At 36.6% G+C, this 24,675-nt stretch overlaps 1 protein-coding gene across 42 annotated transcripts in view; it reads left to right on the forward strand.

Annotated features, from left to right (window-relative positions):
* The window catches only part of BCAS3 (BCAS3 microtubule associated cell migration factor), a 591,361-nt gene that overhangs the window by 133,487 nt on the left and 433,199 nt on the right, over nucleotides 1–24,675 (forward strand). For all 42 annotated transcript variants that reach the window (XM_086360515.1, XM_086360531.1, XM_086360537.1 and 39 more), the window contains 4 exons: nucleotides 5,878–5,985; nucleotides 6,692–6,768; nucleotides 20,633–20,709; nucleotides 24,086–24,169. In XM_086360515.1, the coding sequence (XP_086216641.1) occupies nucleotides 5,878–5,985; nucleotides 6,692–6,768; nucleotides 20,633–20,709; nucleotides 24,086–24,169 (346 nt within the window). The remainder of the gene's footprint in view (nucleotides 1–5,877; nucleotides 5,986–6,691; nucleotides 6,769–20,632; nucleotides 20,710–24,085; nucleotides 24,170–24,675) is intronic.

A 24,675-nucleotide genomic window follows, 5' to 3' on the forward strand; every position in this document is an offset into this window, starting at 1 on the left:
CAAAAAACGGTGTTTAGGGCAGTGAGACTGTTACGTATGCTGCTATAACGTTGGATGTATGTCATTGTAAATTTGTCCCAAACCCATACAATGTATAACACCAAGAGTGAACCGTCCTGTGAACTGTGGAGATTGGGTGACTCTGATGTGTCATTATAGGTTGTAGCAAATATCCCACTCTGGTAGGGGAAGTTGGTAATGGAGTAGACTGTGCACCAACGGGAGCAGAGACCACATGGGAAAATCTGTGCTTTCTGTTCAGTTTTGTTGTGAGCCAAAAACTTTTCTAAAACATTAAGCACGTGAAAAAAATTTTAAATCTGATGAGAAAGATTACAGAGAAGTTAAGAAATAATAAAATAAGCCACATATTTAGATGAAAATCCTTAGTCTTTTCCTCTTGGTGTTTATCTTCTGTATATTTTCAGGATTTGCTTTTAAGAAATTCAACTTAGCTATTTTATATTATATAATTGTTTAATTTATCCCTTTCATTTTCAGTAATGGAAGTTTTAAAAATTTATTCTTTCAATAATTGAAGGAAACTCTCTTCACTGAAATGAATTAAATGTGTAAATTCCATACCTTTGGCTCTGAGAGGACTAGGCCCTTGCTAATAAAGGCTTTATAACTTCCTTTTTGTGTATAGGTCATGCGTATAGCAGGTAACAGATTGCTCCAGTGCAAAAAAATTTAATGTATGTCCTGGTTACTCACTGTAAAACAAGTTACTTAGGTAAAGGAAGGGTCAGTTAAGCAGAATTTGCATTCATTTCTATTTTATATTTCATTAAAAGTACTAAATAACTTTATGTTACCCTTGTTGATTATTTATGTGTTGGAAAGGCAGTGGTGCCTGGGCACAGTTTAGAGTCCTTTAACCAATCATTTAATAAGACAAATTACATCATTTCTGCTTTTCTTTCCCACTCTGGTTTTGCTTGCAATAGGTTCAGTTATGTTCTAAATTAGATTCTCTACACTTCTGTGTGAACTTTTTCTCCTTAAGGTATTAATTAGGTTTATCTTAAAGTGAAGTCACAACTTTAGGTTTAAATGTCAGATGCAAACCAATAAAAATGTTAACCCATTTGAGCTCCAGAAATCTAATGAAGACTTCTGTATACAGCATTTGACACTGCGTGGTGCACGTTAGTAATAAAGTGAAAGCTTATTTTCTTACCAGTATATTGTAGCACAACACACGTCCTTTCTGTTATGGGGCTTGCATACTGCTGATGTTATGGAAAGCTTTCGCATCAGCCTACCCATGAGGAAAATTAAGATTGTCTTGCTGTGTCCCAGGGAAATAGTCAAGGCTTTTAAAAAGAGAGAAAATAGAGAACAAAAGGATATGTCAGGCGTGTACACAACTGTCTTATTGGCAGATAGCGTGACTCCTTTATGAATGTGTGACTTTCTGAAAACTGATTTTAAATGAATTATCTTTTTCTATTAGGCATTGAAGAAGAGGTTTTTTTCCATATATAAATAGAATTTTTAGCTCTACCGCGTCTTGTTCACTCAACTCTAAACTGAACCTTCACAGCATTTGTTTTGTCTACTATTGAAGGCTTTCTGCAGGAAGACTCTCAGTTGTGACATTGTATGGATGCCAGCAAAATGATCAGAATTCAAGTTTCTAGTGTACCATGGCTCTAATGAGCTGCTAATTGAAGGTGACAAGCTGTTTTTTCCTTCCCAGTTGGTCTGGCAAAATGTTAAATTTCATTCATTATTAACTCATTGCTTCTCAGCAGAGGACTGGATTAATTAGTTGGGAACATTAAGAAAAGAATTTTTGCCTTGTGTCCGTTTTGGCGTTGGGAGTTTAGGTTTTACAAGATGCTCCCCATCTTCAGTTTTGCCAATTGTGTGCAGTTGTGTAAATCTCTAGCACAATCAAGACCCAGCACCATTTCTGTCATCCTGTAAGTGGGCACCCATCATGCCGCTTTTCTGTAGCTCCCCTCCTCCTCTGGCCGCTGGCAACCACTGATCGGCCTCCTATTATTACAGTTTTACCTTTCTGGCTTTTCATTGAAAGGGACCCATAGAGTATGTAGACTTTTATGTTTGACCTTGTTTCCCCCAAGAACTTGATGATGGTTTTGAAATTCATATGTGCTGTTAGTTGGATAGTTTGCTCTGTTATTAATATTCTGTTGCTCGAATATATCTCAATACATTTAGCCATTCACCTGTTGATCAACATTTAACTGTGCAAAAACAAAATTATGAATAACAAAGTCCCACAGCATGACTTAGATATGTTTATGTGAAGCTGCCAAACTACTTTTCAAAGTTACTACCTTTTTGCATTCCCAGTGGCAATGTATGAAAGTCTTGCAATCTTGAATTAGCAGTCTTGTAAAATCTTAGTCGTTGTACTAGTGGTATCCCTTAGTGGTTTTAATTTGTATTTTCCTGATAATTAGTGATATTTAACATTTTTTCAAGCCCTTAGTTACTATATATGTATCTTCCATGGTAAAGTATCTTTTAAAACATTATGGCCAGGGACTTCCTTGGCAATCAAATGGTTGAGACTTCGACCAGGGCATAAAAATCAGAAGCCAGTTGATCCCTGGGTGGGAAAGAGCCCCTGAGGGGGAAAATGGCAACTCACTCCACTATTCTTGCCTAAGAAATTCCATGGACAAGAGGAGCCTGGCAGACTATAGTCCATGGGGTCGCAAACAGTTGGTGCACACACCTGAGCACCTACACACATTGTTAACTGTATTCACCGTGATGTACGTCACATTCTCAGGACTTATTGATCTTATAACTGTATGTTTGTACCTTTCTACTATCTTCACCTGTTTCATACCTCCCCACCTGACCTGGGCTCTGGCATCTACTAATCTATTCTTTTTTATTAAATTTTTTTAAATTGGATTAAAAAAAACCCTTCATTTGTTTTCTTTGGTCATGCTTCGTGGCATGTGGGATGTAGGTATCAAACCCATACCCCCTCCATTGGAAGCTCAGAGCCTTAACCACGGGACCTGCAGGGAAGCCCCTGTTCTTTTTTCTATGAGTTGAGTTTTTGTTTAAATTCACTATATAAATTATATCATAGAGTATTTTTCTTGTATTTAACCTAGCATAATGCCCTCAACCTATGTTGTTGTCAAGTGGCAGGATTTCCTCTTTTCTTATACATTTAAAGTACCCCAAACTATGTTTTATGAATTTTCATAAAGATTTAAAAATTAGGTTGTTATTGTTGAACAGGAGTGGTAAGAGTAGGTCAGTTCAGTTCAGTCACTCAGTCGTGTCCGACTCTTTGCGACCTCATGCACTGCAGCATGCCAGGCCTCCCTGTCCATCCCCAACTCCTGGAGCTTACTCAAACTCGTGTCTGTCAAGTCAGTGATGCTATCCAACCATTTCATCCTCTGTCGTTCCCTTCTCCTGCCTTCAGTCTTTCCCAGCATCAGGGTCTTTTCAAATGAGTCAGTTCTTCATATCAGGTGGCCAAAGTATTGGAGTTCAACTTCGGCATCAGTTCTTCCAATGAATATTCAGGACTGATTTCCTTTAGGATGGACTGGTTGGATCTCCTTGCAGTCCAAGGGACTCTCAAGAGTCTTCTCCAGCATCACAGTTCAACAGCATCAATTCTTCGGCGCTCCTTTCTTTATAGTCCAACTCTTACATCCATACATGACTACTGAAAAAACCATAGCTTCGATTAGATGGATCTTTATTGGCAAAGTAATGTCTCTCCTTTTTAATATGCTGTCTAGGTTGGTCATAGCTTTTCTTCCAAGGAGTAAGCGTCTTTTAATTTCATGGCTATAGTCATCATCTGCAGTGATTTTGGAGACCCCCAAAATAAAAGTCTGTCACGGTTTCCAATGTTTCCCCATCTATTTGCTGTGAAGTGATGGGACCAGATGCCATGATCTTAGTTTTCTGAATGTTGAGTTGTAAGCCAACTTTTTCACTCTCCTCTTTCACTTTCATCAAGAGGCTCTTTAGTTCCTCTTCACTTTCTGCCATAAGGGTAGTGTCATCTGCGTATCTGTGATTATTGAAGTTAAGAGTAGGTGATTTTGCTTTGTTCCTCATCTTTCAGCAAAGTGTTGATCTTCTATCTGTGGGTTTTTTGTAGATGCCCCTCATTAAGTTGAAGAAGTTCTCTTCTATTCAACAGTCTTATTTCTAGGAAGAATCTCATCTAATTTTGTATCGCTAGATTTGACTTATTGATATTTTGTTGAGAATTCTTGACGTATATTCATGAGACATTATAAACGTATATATAGTTTCTTGTGAAGTATTTATTTTGGGAATCAGGTGTTACGGCCTTATAAAATAAGTTGGTGACTTCTCTTCTACCTTTAAAAGAATTTATGTAGGATATCTAAACTTGTTTCAAGAATTGGTAAACTTTTCAAATGAAGCCATTTTTAAGAAATTCTTTGTAAGAAATTTTAAGTTATGAGTTCAATTCCTTTATAGATACTGGAATATTCAAATTAGCTATTTCAAGGAGTTAGGTTTAGTTTCATTCATTTTCTCCTTTTGCTTTCCCAAGTTTTATTTCATTGATTTGTTGTTAATTCCTCCATTTCACTTTGATTTGATGTAACTTGCTCTTTTCATACTTTATTAAGGTGGAAACATTGATCTCATCGTCTGTTTTAGTGTCTGGAGCACACTGTGTTTATAGTTTAAATCTTATTTTGAATGTTTATGGATATTTTAGGATGAGATCTCATTTCTGGTAGATTCTTGATTAGGCTTGAATTGTATCTGTTTAGAAAGGGTCAGCCTATGGTGTATACATCCATTCACTTTGGCCTTTTTGTTTTGTTTGCTTTGTTCCTTTTCCTGTAAATGTATTGAAATCTTGCCTTTAGAAATTGAATTATTTGAGATATTCAAATACTTGTATCTTTGATTTCACTTCATAATTGTTTATCCTTAGTTTATAATAGTAGAGGTGATGTTTTATCTAGTGACCTTGATAAATCCATATATTAATTGATAATCCATAGTAATAATCAGTTTACAAATTAATGCATACATTAATGTGTAGTCTTTTATTATTATCAGGCTTGTCTGTATATATATTGCACTTTGTGTTATTAGGTCTTATACAATCAAGTTCTCAGCAAATAATGGTAGCTTTATTCCTTTCTTGTAGTAATTTCTTTTTTTTTGTAGTAATATTTTATGCATAGACCTTCCATACTATATGGGGTACACTGCCATAGTCTTCAAATATCCTTTTCTAATTCCTCATTTTGGGGTGAAACATTTCAGTATTTCACAGTTTTGTTGATTAGTTTTAAGGTTGGTATCCTTAATCAGATTAATGAAATATTTTTTATGAACTGGTTTTAATTCTCTCACATGCTTTACTTCATTTATTGAGGTCATCTTATAATTTTCCTGTTCTACAGTATTGAGTGATGTTTCATTATTTGTTTTCATTTGGCATTCCTGAGATAAATTGATTGGAATATATATATATATAAAATCAGGTTAGAGAAGGCAATGGCACCCCACTCCAGTACTCTTGCCTGGAAAATCCCATGGATGGAGGAGCCTGGTAGGCTGCAGTCCATGGGGTCGCTAGAGTCGGACATGACTGAGCGACTTCATTTTTGCTTTTCACTTTCATGCACTGGAGAAGGAAATCGCAACCCACTCCAGTGTTCTTGCCTGGAGAATCCCAGGGATGGGAATGCCTGGTGGGCTGCTGTCTATGGGGTTGCACAGAGTCGGACATGACTGAAGTGACTTAGCAGCAGCAGCAGCACAATCAGTTTGCATGTATTGTTAACAAGAAAAGTTACTGGCCTTCCCACCTTTTAAAGCATAATGACTCTTGTCTTTTTTGTTTGTTTGTTTTTGTAGCACAAGTCCACCTTACTGTTGTGTGGATTTATATTCACTTCGTACTGGGGAGATGGTCAAATCCATTCAGTTTAAAACGCCTATCTATGATCTCCATTGCAACAAAAGGTAAAGCAGTATTTCATGTGTTTCTCGTACAAGATAGCATGTAGCAATACTCTAAAGTAGCTTCATTTTGGATGCAGTTTAGTTTTGAAAACTTGTAACTTTTTCATGATTATTTCTAAATCTTGGACTTTGGGAAAAATGCAAATTCTGATTAATTTTAATATATCCTTAATCAGAAATATCTCATTTACACTGAATAACAGTTGTCTGAGTTTTCTTCCTCCTTCAGTCCTTTCCTTCCTTCCTTCTTCTTTTCTTCCTTCCTGTTTTCCCTCCCTCCCTCTCTTCTTTGGCTCTTGTGTTGGGAAATTCTGTAGTCATTTGAAGTGAATTGTATAAATCCATTTTATGTTTAATTCCATGACTTTGAGCCAGCAGTGGAAAAACACTTGTAGTAAATAGCCAGCATTTTTTTGATCTCATACATTCTTAATGAAGATAGGTTCATTTGATTTATAATGAATTAAAATATTATAAAAAAATAAAATTTTATTTTGAGGTGTAGTTCTCCTATCACTTTTCTTTCTCTAATCTTGTCTGTATTGGTCATATTAAGGATTTTGGGGTTATATTTTTATATCTAAGAAGCAGATGTTTCTAGCTTATATGTTATGTGTTTGATTTTTAAAAATTGCTATGGTAGATACTGATTTAACTTATTTATGATTCAGTTTATAGTTTATGATTTTTTTCCCTCTAATTTTAGGATCCTTGTTGTAGTATTGCAGGAGAAAATTGCTGCCTTTGATAGCTGTACTTTCACGAAAAAATTTTTTGTCACAAGTATGTATCAACTTGATTTATTTCCTATTATATGCCTTTGAGTTTATATTATTTTCTTGATAGAATCAACAGACTAATTGGAATCATAGCATCAATATTTCATGCTTCTTCCGTTACTGTATTTCTGTTTCTGTGCACGCCTTATTTAGTAATATAATTTTATGGCATATGTGTTCAGCCCACAGCATGTTTTCTTCATGTTATTGTAGACGCTTTGTTGTACACTCAGTTTTTCCTTGTATATTCTCCTTGCGTAGTTGTGACTAATTTAGGTCTGTGTAACTGTGTTGTTAAATTATTTAATTAACATAACATACTTGTGGATGTAACTGTATTATCATTCATGAGGGAAATGTGTCAATCTTTCACTCTTTCTTTCCCCTACCTCTCACAACTCTGCCTGGATTTGCAGAAATAAGCCTAGATTCTGGATCCAAATACACATACACACACACAGAGACACACACACAGACACACACCCACACATAGGGCAGTCCAGCAGGGTGGAAATTCCAAGGGCTGAGTCTGTAGGAAGTCTGGAGTTAGATTTTTTTCAAAGTACAGTGTAGTGAAGCAACAGTTTACCCTCGTTTATGTTTTAACGTCTAACACTCACCATCAAAGCTATAGCTGTGTTTTCAGAGACTCTGTTTTGTGTATGCTGCAGAAATAGTTCTTTTGGAATAGAGCTCAATTTTGTTAGGTATAGGGAATCCCAGTCATACTACTGCATCTCCTGAAATATCAAAACTATTTACACACTTACTTATCAGATGTTTATCTGTATATTAAGCCCTGGTAGTAGACATTATTCCTTTCTGATAAGAGCTCATATTCTTGATAATACCTTGTAGTCTGTATGTAATTGCATAGATTATATAATATATACTATACATAACAATACATAATAATTCATTGTAACGTATAGTTTATCATTTTGTAGACTATGAAGAAGAATACAGTATACAACTCATCTCCTTAATCTTGTAGTCATTTCTCTCAGAGATCTACAGAGATAATACTAGAGACTATGTTCATTGAGATATTTTTTGTTTTATGACAAGGTGAAATGTACACCATTTACCAATTTACATTCGTGTTTCTAGCACCTAGGACATTAGTGTAGGCTTTCATTAAATATTTCTTGAATGATGAGTACATTGACCTACTTATTAGTTAGTTATATTGTGCTGATCCGAAATTTACTGATGTCTTAATAATTATTAAATATAGATTCCTAGGAAGGATCTTTTATTGTTTCATCTATAAATTAAAAGCTTTGGGGGAGCATAGCTTTGTTACTAACATCTTCATTCACAAATGCTGTATGCACCTAATACAGTAAGCTTTGGATATTACATGGCCTGTCTTAGCATATTAATTCTTTGTTCCTATACAAACCTTATGCATTAACATATTACTTTATAATCATGTCACTCATTGTTAGAATTAAAACAAGTAGAGAAATAGAGGAATCATGTATAAATCTTTCCATCCTTCCAAGTTTGTGGGCTACAGAGGAGTAAGTTGAAATGGAATATGAATATTACAGCCAGCTTAAGATGCCAGTTTTTCCTGAGCATTTGTCTTTACATCTTATCAGTAGTTTTCTGTTGTTTATCATTGATTAAAGATACATGTGCTTTGGCTTCTGAAAAGTTAGATATCTCTGTTGTGAGTCCATTTTAATTTTATACTTATGGATAGCTCTTGCTGCCTCAGCTGAGTGTTAAATTGGGGAGAACTCTTCAATAATTATTTGTTAAAATAGTTTATTTAAATGACAATGAATGTGTTGAAATTTAAGCCTTATTTAAACACTGTGCCTACTGCGTTTTGTATGTTGAAAGTAATATTACACTTGTCAATAGACTTCAGTTTCCTTCTTTGTAATAAATGTTAGGCTACGAAGTCAGTTGTCACAATGACTAGAGAGAAATTAATATATGTAAGTAAGTTAATAATGGAGAGTTCAGTCAGTTCAGGTCAGTCACTTAGTCGTGTCCGACTCTTTGTAATCCCATGGACTGCAGCACGCCAGGCTTCCCTGTCCATTACCAACTCCCGGAGCTTGTTCAAACTCATGTCCATTAAGTCGGTGATGCCATCCAACCATCTCATCCTCTCTTGTCCCCTTCTCCTCCTGCCTTCAATCTTTCCCAGCATCAGGCTCTTTTCAAAAGAGTCAGTTCTTTGCATCAGGTGGCCAAGTATTGGAGTTTCAGCTTCAGCATCAGTCCTTCCGATGAATATACTGATTTCCTTAGGATGGACTGGTTGGATCTCCTTGCAGTCCAAGGGAGTCTCCAGAGTCTTTTCCAACACCACAGTTCAGCAGCATTCCATATTTATGTTGGTTTTTTTTAGTGGATAAGTAAACTATATAGATTTTTCATTGATTAGTTTAATATCCACTATAGAATTTTAAAAGAAAAAATTAAATTTTATAATAAAGAGATAGTTAAAATAATTAGATTTGTGTGTTTCATAGTTAGATTCAAAGGATAGGCTTTGTAATAATTTTGATACATTAGAATCAGTAGGCTTTTCATAGTACTCTGTTTAATTAGAGAAAATATGCAAAATTTATCAGTTATTTTTAAGCTTAGATGGTCTAATTGAATTTTGCATATAATCATGTACATATAGCCTGTATCTTTAATTGTATATATCTAAATATGAGTGAAATTTGTTTCAACTGACATATGTCTGTTATTTACTAATGAGTGATAGAAATGTATAAGGATTTATAAATAAGATTTAAACAAAATCCTACCTCACTGTAGGCTGTAGTTACAGTTTTTTAAAAAAAAAGTTTTGTTTTTGCACATTAATGATATTTGCAGCTTTACTGGGGGAGTGTTTTGCAGTCTGAGATTTTACAGTAGGAGAGTTTGTTTTTGGAATATCCTTATTTGGGTCATCTTACATCAGATACGTAAAGCTCTTGAATCAGTTGGCAGGATCAATATAGAAACTGGCACATTAAAGAAATTCCATATTTTCATGGGGTTTTACTGTGCTTTTTCAATTAAACCATTTATAGTAGAAATAAGAGCAAAAATACCTTTAAGCAGAAAAAGATAAGAGTATAATATGTATTCTTTTTCTTACTTGAAATTATGCAGTTCTTGCAGAAAGGTGAATTTTTAGTCACTTCTGATTTTCAGAAAGTTTGCATATTTGATAAATGTGGTCATTTAGTGATATGGTAAAATATTGCATTTTATTAAATTACTGAAGTCATAGATTTACCATTTCATTTCCTTTGAGTGTTTTTTTTTTTTCAAAGTTTTATTTCAGGAAATATATACAGTTGTTTAAAGACAGTAGTGTAATGAACCACCACGTACTTATGATCTGGTTTCAATAAGTACTAACTTGTGGACAATCTTTTTCATTTATACCCTTCCCAAATTATTTCGAAGCATATCCCTGACATACAATTTAATCTATCATCTATGTTTAAATGACAAGAATTTGCAGAATCGTTATTTCTCTGTTGCCAAATGATCAAGTAACTTGTCGTCTAAACTGAGGTCTTTTGATTTGAACAAAGGCCATAGTTGATTTAACTTTGGTCAACAAGTGTAAACTTGTGCATCCCTTCCAACTGAACTCCCAAGGTTTTTGACATAGATAAACCTTCTTTACCAAAATCCAGTGTCCTTGCTACATCTTTTATTTCTACAATCCATTTTCATGCTGCTTATGCTACCTTTACTTTGAGTCACTCATGAATCTCAGCTTTTGGAGATGCTTTGTTGCTTTGCTTCCCTGCCTGAAATGGCCTTTTCACTACCATCTGTCTCCGCATAGTGACTTAATCCCATGTGTCTTTCTAGCCCCAGTGTGCATATTAGTTCTTATATGAAGTATTTCTTGATCCCCTTAGTTTAAAGTAGCCTCTCCTCCTAAATCCCTGAAGATAGCAATTCCCAAATCTGACTGCAGAACAGTAGACCTTCAACATGCTGTGTAATTCGGGATGCCCTGGTAAAACAGACTTAGGAAATGCTGCCTTCTGTTGGAGGATGCCAGTGGTGATTAACATTTTAATCTGTTTAAATTTATTTACTACATTTCAGTATTTCCCAGATTTATCTGATTAGAGATCTCTTTTGTTACCCAGTACCCTTTGGGAATGCTCTTATAGTATTATCTCTCCCTTTGTTAAGACACTTACCTTCTGTCTTATTGTATGTGTTTTCTGTCTACTCCTTCTTTCTTTGACACCCTATAGTAATCTTCTTGAGAACAAAGTTGTGCATCTTGATTTGGTTTAAGAAAATAAGGTCCATCATGCAAGGTAAAATATATCCATTATGTTCTGGCTAACTTAAAAATATTTCTGATGCTTATTTTTGCTCCTTATAATATGAAAACATTTATCACAACTATTTCAAGTTTCGAAGCATCAGTGGTTCTTTTCCAGAATGTTTAGTTAGCCAAAATGGTTGAGAACGTAGTGCAACGCTATCAAAAGTAATCAGATGAGAAGGAAAATTATTCGTAGAAGATCAGTACTCGTCTCTAGAGAAAGTGATACGGGTTTGATCTGGGAATTATAAATTTGGTGAGTATTTAAAGGAATGAATATATGAATGCATAGGTGAATGAGGTTTCTCCCTCTGGTTGGAATAAGGACAAACTTTTTTAAAGTATGAGTTTATTTGAAAATTTATATCTTTGTAATGATCAGCTCTTGAGTCTCTAACCTTAGATATGCAGATGACACCACCCTTATGGCAGAAAGTGAAGAGGAACTAAAAAGTCTCTTAATGAAAGTGAAAGAGGAGAGTGAAAAAGTTGGCTTAAAGCTCAACATTCAGAAAACGAAGATCATGGAATCTGGTCCCATCACTTCATGGAAAATAAATGGGGAAACAGTGGAAACAGTGGCTGACTTTATTTTTTGGGGCTCCAAAATCACTGCAGATGGTGATTGCAGCCATGAAATTAAAAGATGCTTGCTCCTTGGAAGAAAAGCTATGACCAACCTAGATAGCATATTCAAAAGCAGAGACATTACTTTGCCAACAAAGGTCCATCTAGTCAAGGCTATGGTTTTTCCAGTGGTCACGTATGGATGTGAGAGTTGGACTGTGAAGAAAACTGAGTGCCGAAGAATTGATGCTTTTGAACTGTGGTGTTGGACAAAACTCTTGAGAGTCCCTTGGACTGCAAGGAGATCCAACCAGTCCATTCTGAAGGAGATCAGTCCTGGGTTTTCATTGGAAGGACTGATGCTGAAGCTGAAACTCCAATACTTTGGCCACCTGATGTGAAGCACTGACTCATTGGAAAAAACCCTGATGCTGGGAAAGATTGAGGGCAGGAGGAGAAAGGGACGACAGAGGATGAGTGGCTGGATGGCATCACTGACTCAGTGGACATGAGTTTGGATAAACTCCAGGAGTTGGTGATAGACAGGGAGGCCTGGCATGCTCCGATTCATGGGGTCGCAAAGAGTCGGACACTACAGCGACTGAACTGAACTGAATGATCAGCTCTTGAGTCTCTCTCCCGTATCTGGAGTATTGCTTCCCCTTTCAGGAATAGGAGCTTCTGTTTTAGAAGCCTTTGTTGTTGTTTTAGTCTCTAAGTTGTGTCTGACTCTTTTGCAACCTCCTGGACTGACAGGCTCCTCTGTCTATGGGATTTCCCAGGCAAGAATACCAGAGTAGATTGCCGTTTCCTTCTCCAGGGGATCTTTCGGACCCAGGGATTGAACCCATGTCTCCTGCATTAGCAGGCAGATTCTTTACCACTGAGCCACCTGAGAAGCCCTTATAAGCCTTTAGGAAACACAAAATATCGGTTGATTTTGATAAAAATGAATGGGAGACTGAGATGTTATTACTTTCTTAACTTTTATTCTTTTTATTTAGTTAATGTTTTTTTTAGAATCTTTGTTATATAGTCTTAAATGCTTCCCTCTGTATTGCTGGACCACTGAACAAGTATTATTAAAATATTACTTGAACAAGTGTTATTAAACTATTAGTCTCTCTTGTATTCCATGAATTGTTCATGATGGGAAGACAAGATATGGAAGGATCACCAGATTTTTTTAGTGTTGCAGTCAGATGCTTTTTAAGTGGCATGCAGCTTATAAGTAAGTCCTGGTCAAGCAGGGTAGAGGCTCCAGTAGTGAATTTTCAATTATTTCAGATCCATTAGGATTATCACGTCTTCTGTTTGTGAAATGGCGCTCACAGTTTGAAGATGCCATGAAGTCTGTTTAGTCGGCTTAGTTGCTCAGATGTGTTCGACTCTTTGCAACCCCATGGACTGTAGCCCACCAGGCTCCTCTGTCCATAGAATTCTCCAGGCAAGAATCTGGAGTGGTGGATTTCTTTAAATCTGAAATGTATGTTAAGTGCTGCAAAGTGGGGTAGTATAAAAGTACAGCTGCCATTTCTTGGTGATAAATGATGGATATAATGTAATAAATTGTGTACTAAAAGCTGCTCGGCAGGCAGATTCTTTACCATCTGAGCCACCAGGGAAGCCCCAACTAGTGTGTCAGAATGCAGAATGCTGCATAACCTGGAAAGAGGGGATGTGCGAAGGGGCTTTTGGGATTCTGTAATATCCTGTTTCTTTTGAGTACTGCTCATGTGTATGCATATGTTTACTTGGTTGACTTGGGTACTTCTTTATATCGTATTTAAATATGTGTTGTAGTTTATATATAAAAAAAAGACTTCAGAAAGCATCAAAAATGACAAAAGTTTGTGATTTCTTTCCTCACACTCTGATCGCTATTTATTGTAGCATTTCATAACAGATCCCCCCCAAACCTTGCATATCGAATACTCTGGCCAGTAGTAGTTACATACCTCATTTCATACTTCCATTAAGAAGTATTGCACTCTTGGTTACATGTTATTTTATTTTACTTGAAAACCCTGTAGACCAGATTTATTCAAGTAATGTTAGGTTTGTAAGATTGATGATATTTGACACATGTTTGTCTGAAGAAATTTGGCTTCTTTTCTTTGAAATGCAACTGTACCTTAAGAAATTCTTATCAATATTTTGAGCAGAATTGAGCAAGACTTAATATTTAAAATCAAGAAACAAATGGAGCCATTTTCTGACTTTAAAGAAGTTTGTTTTCCCCCAATTTTTGCAGTTTCCCCTCTCCCCTATTCCTTTAAGCAGACTGAAACTTTTGGCAGGTCGAAAGAAGCATGGTATAGGTTATGTGTATTTCTCCAAATTTGGGTTGTTTATGCCTGTAAGCCAGGGTGTAGGGCCTGGTGGACAGGCGAGCTGACGGGCACACTGAGAATAGCATATTTGGTGCTCCATTTGCCTGTGCCGTGTAGTCCTCTCCCCAACCCCCATTGACTGGTTTCTAGTTTTTAAAGAGCTAGTACTAAAGGCCATGTAGAGCGACACATTCTTAATGAGGATATTGTTTTGTTCATGCAAGCATTTAATTTCTCGAAGGGTTTGAAAAGCTCTTGTGTAATACAATCGTGATTGCCTGAGTTGGGTATGAATACAATGATGAGTCTGTAAAATAAGTAGACACAACTGTGTTCATCAGAGAAAGCATCATGGGGATTTGTGCCAAAGGGTGGAAGGGTCAGCTAAAGAGAGCCGATAAAGAGCTGGAAAGGGAGTGCAGCCAATGTGATGAGAAAGGAGATGCCTGTGTATTTGGCTCAACAGAAAAGGTGGCCTTGAGCAGCTGTCTGATGTGGAAATCCAAAACCCAGTATGATTAAGAAAACAAAAGACAAAGACTGATAGATGTCATTAGCAGTCATTTCCAGTGTGCTTAAATTTAAACTCAGATACGAAGTCTCCAGAGAGACCAGAGTATTGTGTAGTAAGTAACTCTTTCCATTGGCTTCTGTTTTTGCTTTGAGGAGGAAAATTTATTCCTTACAATCCTATTGTTATTTCTTAGTGTTACAGTGTATATTCTTCATTTATATTAGTGGTGAATAATAAATAAAGAATGTATTTAAAGGATCTTTAAAATGCAAAATTATTTTTAATTTTGAGAAGAGGAGCCTTTCTTTTTATGCTTCTAAGGAAGCTTGTAACTTCTGTAAGGAGAGTTGGGCAGGTTAATGTGACATCTAAGACCAGTTCAAGTTAAAACGCTATTCTTTTGGGTTCCCATAAATATACGAAAGGCTAGGCTGCCATGATGTTTTTGTAGCCCAGGCAGGTGTGCAGTATGAAGTGGATTCTAAACATGTGTGCCATGAAATAACATGGTTTCCCTATTCTCTGCACATATTAGTAATTTTCACCCATTAAGCCTTTCAATGGCATTACTGTTTTGTATACGTAAAAAATAAAGCAAAAATGAAATCAAGTTTTAAATTCAAAGCTCATGGAATCTTAAGAGGGTCATTAATCATCAGTAAGATGGTCAAATAAATCTCTGAAGTGGTATTTCATATTTTATGTCCTAATGTCTTTCTGGAGAGGTTTTTATAGTCCTTTCTGAACTTCATTCAGTGTATGGTCTTTTGTGACTCTGTGTCCTTCACTGAACATAGTAGACTATTACATTTTTAGAGTGGTTTTACATTTGCAGCAAATTGGGCAGATGGCACAGACATTTCCCGTATGCCCCCAGCTCCACACGTGCACAGTCTCCCCCATTGTCAGCGTCCCTCACCAGAGTAGCGTATTTGTTGCACTTGATGAACCTGCGTTGACACAAAATTATCACTCGAGTCCATTGTTTATCTTAGGACACACTCTTGGTGTTGTACGTCACTGGGCTTCGATAAATGTATAATGGCACATATGGTTCCCAGGTTTCCCCAGTGGTAAAGAATCCGCCTGCCAGTGCAGGAGAGACAAGAGATGTGGGTTCAATCTCTGGGCCAGGAAGATCCCTTGGAGGAGGAAAATGGCAACCCCCTCCAGTACTCTTGCCTGGAAAATTCCATGGACAGAGGAGCCTGGCGGGCTATAGTCCATGGGGTTGCAGAGTCAGACACGACTGAACACACATGTGTGCATGCATATTGCTGTATATCCATCATTGTAATATCATGCAGGATATTTTCACTGTCTTAAAAATCTTTTGTGCTCTGCCTGTTCATCGCTGCCCTCCCCAACCCACACTGGCCCCCCACCCCCAGCAACCATTGGATTTCCTAGAATGTCATATAGATGGAATGATAGTATATAGCCTTCTCAGATTGGCTTATTTCATTTAATAATATCAAGTTTCCTCTATGTTGCTACCTAACTTTAGGATTTACTATAAAACTACAGTAATCAAGACAGTGTGGTATTGGCAGAAGGACAGATAAATAGATCAACAGAACAGAATAGAAAGCCCAGAAATAAATATTTGATGAAGGAGCAAAGGTAGCATAATAGAGCAAAGATAGTCTCTTCAGCAGATGGTGCTGAGCAACTGGACATTCATAGGCATGAAACTGAATCTAGACTCAGACTATTCATCCTTCACAATAATTAACTCAAAAAGAATCACAGACCTAAATGTAGCTTAGATGGTAAAGAATCTACCTAAAATACAGGAGACCCGGGTTCAATCCTTGGGTCAGGAAGATCCTCTGGAGAAGGGAGTGGCAACCCATTCCAGTATTCTTGCCTGAGAATCCCATGGACAGAGAGCCTGGCCGGCTGCAGTCCATAGGTTTGCAATGAGTCGGACATGACTGAGCAGGCTTGCACTAAGAAAGGATTGCCTGTGGTTATGAAGATTTACCACGGTTTTGTTCCAAGCTTTAGCTTTAGTCTTTTATTCATTTCCAGTTTGTATGCAGTGCGACATCAGGGTTCAGTTTCATTTGTTTGCACGTGGATATCCAGTTGGCCCATCATCATTTGTTGAAAGGACTGTTCTTTGCCCATTGACTTGTCTTGGTAGCCTTGTTGAAAGTCAGTTGATCATAAGTGCAGACATCTGTGTTTTTCCAAAAAGGTGTGCAATCTTTTGAGTTGTTCTTTTCAAGGAAAATAAAGCAGGGTATTACAGAGAGTAGTTAAACCCTTTGTATTTCAAAATCAGTTCAGGCCTTCTCTCCACTAGGGCCCCTGTTTTGCCAGAATGCCATGTAAAATTGCCATCAGTCTTTTAGTTATGGAATCATCTTCATGTTAGCGGGGCTTTTCGTGGATCTTACCTTTATTCAAATTTGTAAACTTGAGGTTTTTTAATATCCAGTTCTCTTTTACTTTGTTCACAAACATTGTAAACTTGTTAGAATTAGTCCTAGTATTGTAGAGATTTAGGTGGTGGTTGTTGTTTTCCTTCACTTTGTTTTCAAAGTTTAGCTGGAGGCAGTGGTTAATGTTTAAAGGAGTCATGCTTAGAAAGTTGGGATAGTGCTGAGAGGCTGATGGTCTGCTGATTCTAGCTGTAAAAAGTGTTTTGGAGAGCAGAAAAACTTTGCTTTCATACCAATACACTCTGATTCTTGAGGTCCACTGGCTTTCTAAAAACATTGACTCAAAAAGTGAAATGAAGAATTGTAAACTACATTTTCCTTAGTATTTTTTAGTATTTGGAAAGCAAATATACTTATTAGGATCTGTTGAGGCAAAACTGTTATCACAATCGAGTTAGATGGTGGCTCAGATGGTAAAGAATCTTCCTGCAATGCAGGAGACCTGGGTTCAGTCCCTGGGTTGGGAAGATCCTCTGGAGGAAAGCATGGCAACCCACTCCAGTATTCTTGCCTGGAGAATCCCCATCGACCGAGGAGCCTGGTAGGCTACAGTCTGTGGGGTTGCAAAGAATCGGACTTGACTGAGCAACTAAGCACATGTTGACTTTAAAATTCAAGAGATTATTCACCTCTAATATAATGCCACAATTCACAGGTATTTATTTCTGGTTTTCATTTGGTTCTTTTTTTACATTACATTTTAAAAGGGGAAATTTTCTTATAGACCATGTTTATGCTCTTTTCTCCAGTTCTGAAAGTGTATGTGAAATATGTATATTTGTTGTTTAGTCACTAAGTTGTGTCCAACTCTTTGGCAGCCCCATGGACTGTAGCCTGCCAGGCTCCTCTGTCCATGGGACTTTTCAGGCAAGGATACTGGAGTGGGTTGCCATTTTCCTCTTCCAGTGGATCTTCCCAACCCAGGGATCGAAACCATGTCTCCTATATTGGCAGGCAGATAAAGTACATTTTGGTATGAATTAGATGGGAGTGTAATAATGAAATCTACTATGTAAATACTGTGCAATATATATGTTAAAGTATGTTGTCTTTGTTTATATTGTATACTAAGTCACTCAGCCATGTCTGAGTCTTTGCAGCCTTTTGGATTGTAGCCCACCAGGCTACTTTGTCCATGGGATTTTTCAGACAAGAATTCTGGAGTGGGTTGCCATTTTCCTCTTCCAGGGGATTTTCCTGACTCAGGGATTGAACCAACATCTCCTGTGTCTCCTGCGTTGCAGGTGGGTTGTTTACCCGCTTAGCCGACACGGAAGTCCTTTTTCCTATGGATACGTCCATAATGTGCATTCAGTGATTATAGTAACATCACAGTTACCCAGCAGCTGATTTTTCGGGAATCCAAAGTTTTCCATACACCATCCTTTAAACTCTGAAATACACAGAAAAAATTTCTTTTAACAGTGAGCAGCAAATGATAAAGCTGGTAGTACCTTGTATTTTTGTATGACATATGGACTTTCTCTTAGGATCATATCTTCTTTATAAGTTCCTCATCTTCTTTAAAAATGAAAACTCAGGAAATTCTCTGGGAGTCTAGTGGTTAGGACTTCATGCTTTCACTGCTAAGGGCCCAGATTCAATCCCTCATCAGGGAATCGAGATCCCATAAGGCGCTCAATGTAGCCAAAAAAAAAAAAAGAGAGAGAGAATAGTAAACTCAAAATTGATGGAGTTGAAGGAGTGGAAATGAAAATTAAAGGGTACCAGAAACAACAGAGACTTGTGATTGTCTAGTGGTTGTGAAAACAACAGCATTATCAGTTCAGAAATTGCTACTCAAAAGTCTTCCTGAATTCAGGGAAGCACGAATGTACAATTAAGGAAGATTTCTATTAAAAAATGGCTTTAAAATGAACACAGAAAGCCTAACCTAGAGAGTAGGCAAGCACACTATTAGAAAAATTTTCTTCAGTAGATGACTTTTTTTTTTTTTTGCCTATATGCCTGATAAATATTAAGGTTGGTTAATATTTAGGTACATTGTTTATTCAGCATTTTTATTAAGCTGTTTGTCAGGTATTATTTTAGGCAGTAGAGATTTAGCTGTGAACAAAAGACACAAACGCTTGATCTTTATCAAGTGGGAGGAAGATAGAAAATAAAGCGAAAAGATAGTATATTACTGAACATATAAATTATTTTTATTTTTGACAGTACAAGTCAAAGTAGTTAATTACTATTCATGCCTTGATGGCTCCCTTCCTCTCAGGATCAGTACTAGACCGAGGCTTTCTGCTGGGGCAGAGATTTTCAGGTGTGCTGTTCATGCTATTGCAATCATGCTGCTGTTTTCCAGTTACACTCATGTGTTTCGTGCAGTTTGGCTGTTTTTTTGTTTTTGTTTTTTTTTTGCCATGGTAAGAAAAGTTATTTTTTTTATAAAAACCTGTCTCATTATATTAATTCAGATTCCAAATAGAGCCCCAAACTATGAAACGGATAACCTCAGTTTGATCTTCTAGCGCCCTACATTTTTGGCACCACGGACTGGTTTCATGGAAGACAATTTTTCCACGAACTGGGGAGAGGGGATGGTTTTAGGATGATTTAAGCACACTGCACTTATTGTGCACTTTATTTCTATTATTATTACATCAGCTCCACCTCCGATCATCAGGCATTAGATCCCGGAGGTTGGGGGCCCTTGCTTTAGTGTACATTTTAGAGAAAAGTGTTTGTGAAATATTAATGAGATACTTGTGGAATGATAGACCTCAAATTCTTTAGGTTAGGCTTTTGGTGTCCTTTGATTCTCCAGTCTCCTTTGAGTAGTCCTTTAAAAGCAGTTCTGTGAGCCACTGAAATATTGTCCTGTGTAGCTGATGGATGAGGACATTCTGCCCAGAGACCTTACTGGCGTAGTCAGGAGGGCAGATGAGAGCCTCAGGGATGACACGTACCACTTACTTGAATGAATTGTGTTGTGTCTTGTTCAGTGGAGTTCAGGAAGATGGCATTGGTGTTTCCATGGTGTGGGTGTCCACTGTCGGGAATATGGGATTAATTTTTTTTTAGGAAAAGAACTGCAAATAATCCTTTTTACCAGTTTGTTATTGGCTTGGCTGAAAGCAAGAAGAATGAAGTTGGATGCTTAAAGGAAATGCTCAGGATTGTGTAAATTAGTTCCCCAGCATCTGCTCATGCACCCTGTGTGAATTTCTTCTCCCCATTGGCCCCATACCTAACTTACTTCTTCTACCTCCTTCCTTCATATTGATGTCATTTCATTTAAGGTGTACATCTTCCTTTTCTTTGCCCTTAAATTCCAGAGTCAATTGTATCCTTTTCTTTCTTCTTCAGATGATTTTGCTAGACTTTTGAAACTGTAGGGTTATGAACTTTACATGGTTCTTCTTGGCTTCTCTCTCTTATTCTAGGAGTAACTAAAAATGCCCAATTTTTGCAAAAAGCGAATACCAGTTCTTCCCAGATTTGTTTCTTATTGGAACAGAGTCAAAAGCCAAAGGAAACTATCGAGGAGGAAAAAAAAGGAACCTTTTTGAGCTATTAAAATAATAGCTAGGTTATGAGAATTTTAAGTGAGATTTGGAGGAAAAAAAGCACGTGATTTTTCTGGTTTTATGGCATCAAAATATGATGTACCAACAGAAAATTTATTCAGAAATTTCTTAATACTGCCCTTTGATCAATTTCAGGCTGCTACCCTTGTCCTGGACCCAACATGAATCCTGTTGCTCTTGGGAGTCGCTGGCTTGCTTATGCAGAAAACAAGGTAAGCAGAGCCCATGTTGGAATATTTGTTATGGAGCAAGTGTTGAGTTTTCCAAAGGTAATTCACAACTAGTAATGAATGTGTACCTTACTAGTTTGGTTTTGTTTTAATTGGGCACCACAAAATTGTCCAATCAACTGTACCCATGTACTCTCAACTCAGCTTGTCCTCTGAACCATTTCAGAGTAAGTTGCATATATCTCAGTGCCTCCAAAATACTTGTTATCAGCCAATTTAATGTTGATAAATTACTTTTATCTGTTATACTGTCCCTGTTCCAATCTTGTCAATTAACCCTATCTTGTCATTTGTAAAAAGCTTCTTTCCTGTGGTGCAGCCTCAGGTCTAGGATCAGGTATTATATTTTGTAGGAGTGTCCCTTTCTTGCTTTGTCTTTTACAAGATTGGTAACAACCCTCTACCTCTGCCCCTTATTCTTTTTATTTTAATAGAATGATTTTTCTTTTGAGCTTTTTGATGTTTTCTCTTGATTATAACCGGGTTCTGTATTTCTGGCTGGAACAGTGCGCGGGGGTTGTTCTGTAATTCCCACAGCATCACATCTGGAGGTACACGATACACATCTGTTCCTTGTTGGTAATGCTAATTTTGTCAGGGTCTTGTCCAGTTTCCATACTGAATAATCACTGTTTTTTTCCTCTTGTTAACCAATAGATAATTTGGAAAGAGCAGGCTTACATCCTACTTTTCATCAAAATCTTAGCCTTACCTAAGCTTAGCACCCATCGATGATTCTTGCGTGAATCAGTCTTTCCTACAAATATTCCAAGTCAATGATTTTCCAGTTCCACTCTACACCAGTAGGTATTTGGCTCTTTATTATAATCAAGAACTTCCCCATCTTTAAAAAAGTCTTACTGTATCTGTATTTTTGATATGGGCTCATGGATTCCTGTTTTTTTCAGTAGTTTTTAATATTTTTCTGTCTGTAATTATTTTGGCTTTCAGATTATCCCAGAGTCAATCAAAAGAGCCTCTTTAGTCTGCTTCTTGTGACATTGTGTTGTGGCTTCATCAAAATTAAAAAAGAAATACTCTTTCCTTGCTCACTATCATAAATCTTTGTACTTGCCCTGTCTCAGGCCTGGAATTCTCTGATTTTACTGGTTCTTTTAAATTGACAGTGATATCAGATACCTAAACTTTCTCCAGTAGACATACTTACTGTTTCTGGGGTCTTTTTGCTTCTAGACTCTTTCAGTGGACAGAGTTCACAAACAGGCATGTTATACACCCAAACATACTTCTATATATACACATAAATAGGCAAATATACATAGATGCATATTTGTGCACCCATGTATTTCCATATATACATAATACATTTTGGAAATGAAGAGTTCACATTGGCATTTCCACAGGATTCTCTCTGTTTGTCCCCCATTTCCTATTTATATGTCCTTTGTTTCAGATAGGAGACTGTGACATCAGCACGTTTTCTTCATCTCTTCAGTTCTGTAATACAAAAAGGAATTGTAGAATTGCTTGCTCACACTGCTACAAAAATCAAACCAACTAAAAAGCGTTCAGGATTTTTTTTGCAATTCTCTCTGCTTTATTACTTCCTAAGACTGAAGATATAAGATCAAATACTGTGTTCATAGGTTGAGTTAGTTTGTTCTTTGTCCCTTTTTTTTTGCATTCCTCCATTGTTGTTACATTGTATTATTCAATTATGATTGTGTACCAAATAATAGTGTATAAATAATGTATTATTTGGTAGGTAATTGTGTATTTTTTGTTTATATTTTATTTATATGCTTATATATTTTATCATGTGTTTGATATATTTATTTTTTTCTTTCCTAAAAGATAACATTTTATATGTGTGTGTGTGTGTGTATAGATATATATGTTCTTTTGTACACTGCTTTTTTCACTCACCAGTATTTCCTAGAATTTAGTCGTGATAAGAGTTTTGCACTACAGACGTTTCTGATTTTATCTTTCATTCTGATGTACCTCAGATGCAAATATAATTTTTGCAATGGGTCTCAGTTTTAAACAGAGTTCTGACTTAGTTATGTTTATGTAGAAATGCTAACTCAGATTTAGTTGAATTGAAGAGGTAATAGTATGGCTTCTTTTCCTTGATTATTTTAATTAGCTGAGACTGGGAGAAGATGGTAGTGTTTCTAAGATAATGTCTTTCCTTGCATGTCCTGCAGGAGGCAGCAGAGGGATAATTTTTATAATTCTTCAAATGTGTATTTGTGAATGAATGAATGAATGAGTGAGTGGTTGAATGAGGGAGATTCTTTTCATTAGCTAAAATGAGCACCTTTCAGACTCTCTCTTTTCCCATGTGTGGAACTATATTTACCAATTACCTGTGATTTGGGAAATACCTCACCACTCTTGTTTTAAGGGATTGTTTCTTTTTAATGTCAGAGATGAAGAAAATTTTGATTTTAAAATAAAAGAATAAAAGTTCACACATTAGTTTTTATCAGGTGGGTGGTTTTAAATTATCTAAGGCTTTTTGTGTGTGTGTGTTTTGGGAGAGGAAGATTTTGATTTCTATAGGCTTTTAATAATTCATATCACAGTGTGGAGTTATTCTAATAGTCTATTGCCATTTTATTTGAAAACCTTTCGGTATAAAAATATGGCTAATAATTTTTATATTTCGCTTTCTTTTTTTTTTAAGCCTAAATTTGGAGAGTGTAAGGGCAGTGGAGGCTTTAGTCCTGGTTTATTGCTCAACACATGAGAGAATCATGCATTGAAACTAGTGATTCATTTTGAAAATTGGCAAGTTACTTATTTACATCAGACACGAATAAGGACATGTCTCTTTCCTTCTGATGTTAAAACTAGTGAGCCCTCTGAAGTGGACAGCTATTATATGTGTCATAGTTGATTTATGCACAATTTCTGCCGCTTTCCCACAAACACAATCGAAAATGGAAATATGGCACACTCTTTTGTCTGTTTTTTAAAGTTTCCTTTTGCTGTCTTTATGTAGGAATTAAAAGGACAAAACCTCCAATTTGCTAGCATGTTAAATATTTAATGTTAGGAAGTTGTGGCTAAGTCCTTTGATTATGTTTCTAAAATTTATTTGTGGAAAGTCTGCCAGATCTCAAATCCTACCATTTCAGTTTATAAATTCTTAAAGACTATTCATCTTGTAATTAAAAATCGTATTTGAGCATGAAACTGCCTGAGTAGCACCGATAGATTATAAAAAGGGGTAAAAGTGTCTCAGCAGGGCTTTTAGCTGTTTGTCGAAAAAGGGCTCATGCAAATATTCCCACCCATCACCACCATTCTATGTGGTAAATAAGCTCTGTCCTAAGAGCCTGTAGAGTTAAACAGTGGAACAGAATGGTCACTCTCTCTCTCTTTGCAGTTGATTCGATGTCATCAGTCCCGTGGTGGAGCCTGTGGAGACAACATTCAGTCTTACACCGCCACAGTCATTAGTGCTGCTAAAGTGAGTAGCCTGCAGTCTCTGGGAGGTTTGATTACGTGGAGTAATTATCCCATTTCTCTCCTGAATTGTATTGAGATTTTCCCTTCCCTTTTCACTCACAAGTGTCGAACAAATTTAGGAAGTAAGTCAGAATTATTTTGTCACCTGAGAATTGGTGCCTAAATGATTAGGTATTTAATCTCTTAAGGTTCCTAAATCACACTTTATTTTCTCTTGTAATGATTTTAAGGTTTGTCCAGTTTAAGATATTTATGTCTGTTTGCTAGGTTGAAGTCTATAATCTAATTACTTTGGAAAGAAGCTTTGCATATTTTAAGTAGTGACTTCTGGATTCTATTTGTGTGTGTGTGTGTGTGTGTGTGTGATTTGAATCATTCTACCCATACTGACATCCCTTTGCATTTTTGAATATTTATGAATCTTCTTGACACAAAAAGAATATTAGTCATTAAGAAAACTTGAGTGAAGGCCCTGGTGCATTCAAAGACCCTTTCATGTCACAGAGC

Source organism: Bos grunniens, chromosome 19 (genome assembly GCF_055505025.1).
Source record: "Bos grunniens cultivar Pamir isolate PY7600 chromosome 19, Bosgru_T2T1.0, whole genome shotgun sequence".
Lineage (NCBI taxonomy): Eukaryota > Metazoa > Chordata > Mammalia > Artiodactyla > Bovidae > Bos > Bos grunniens.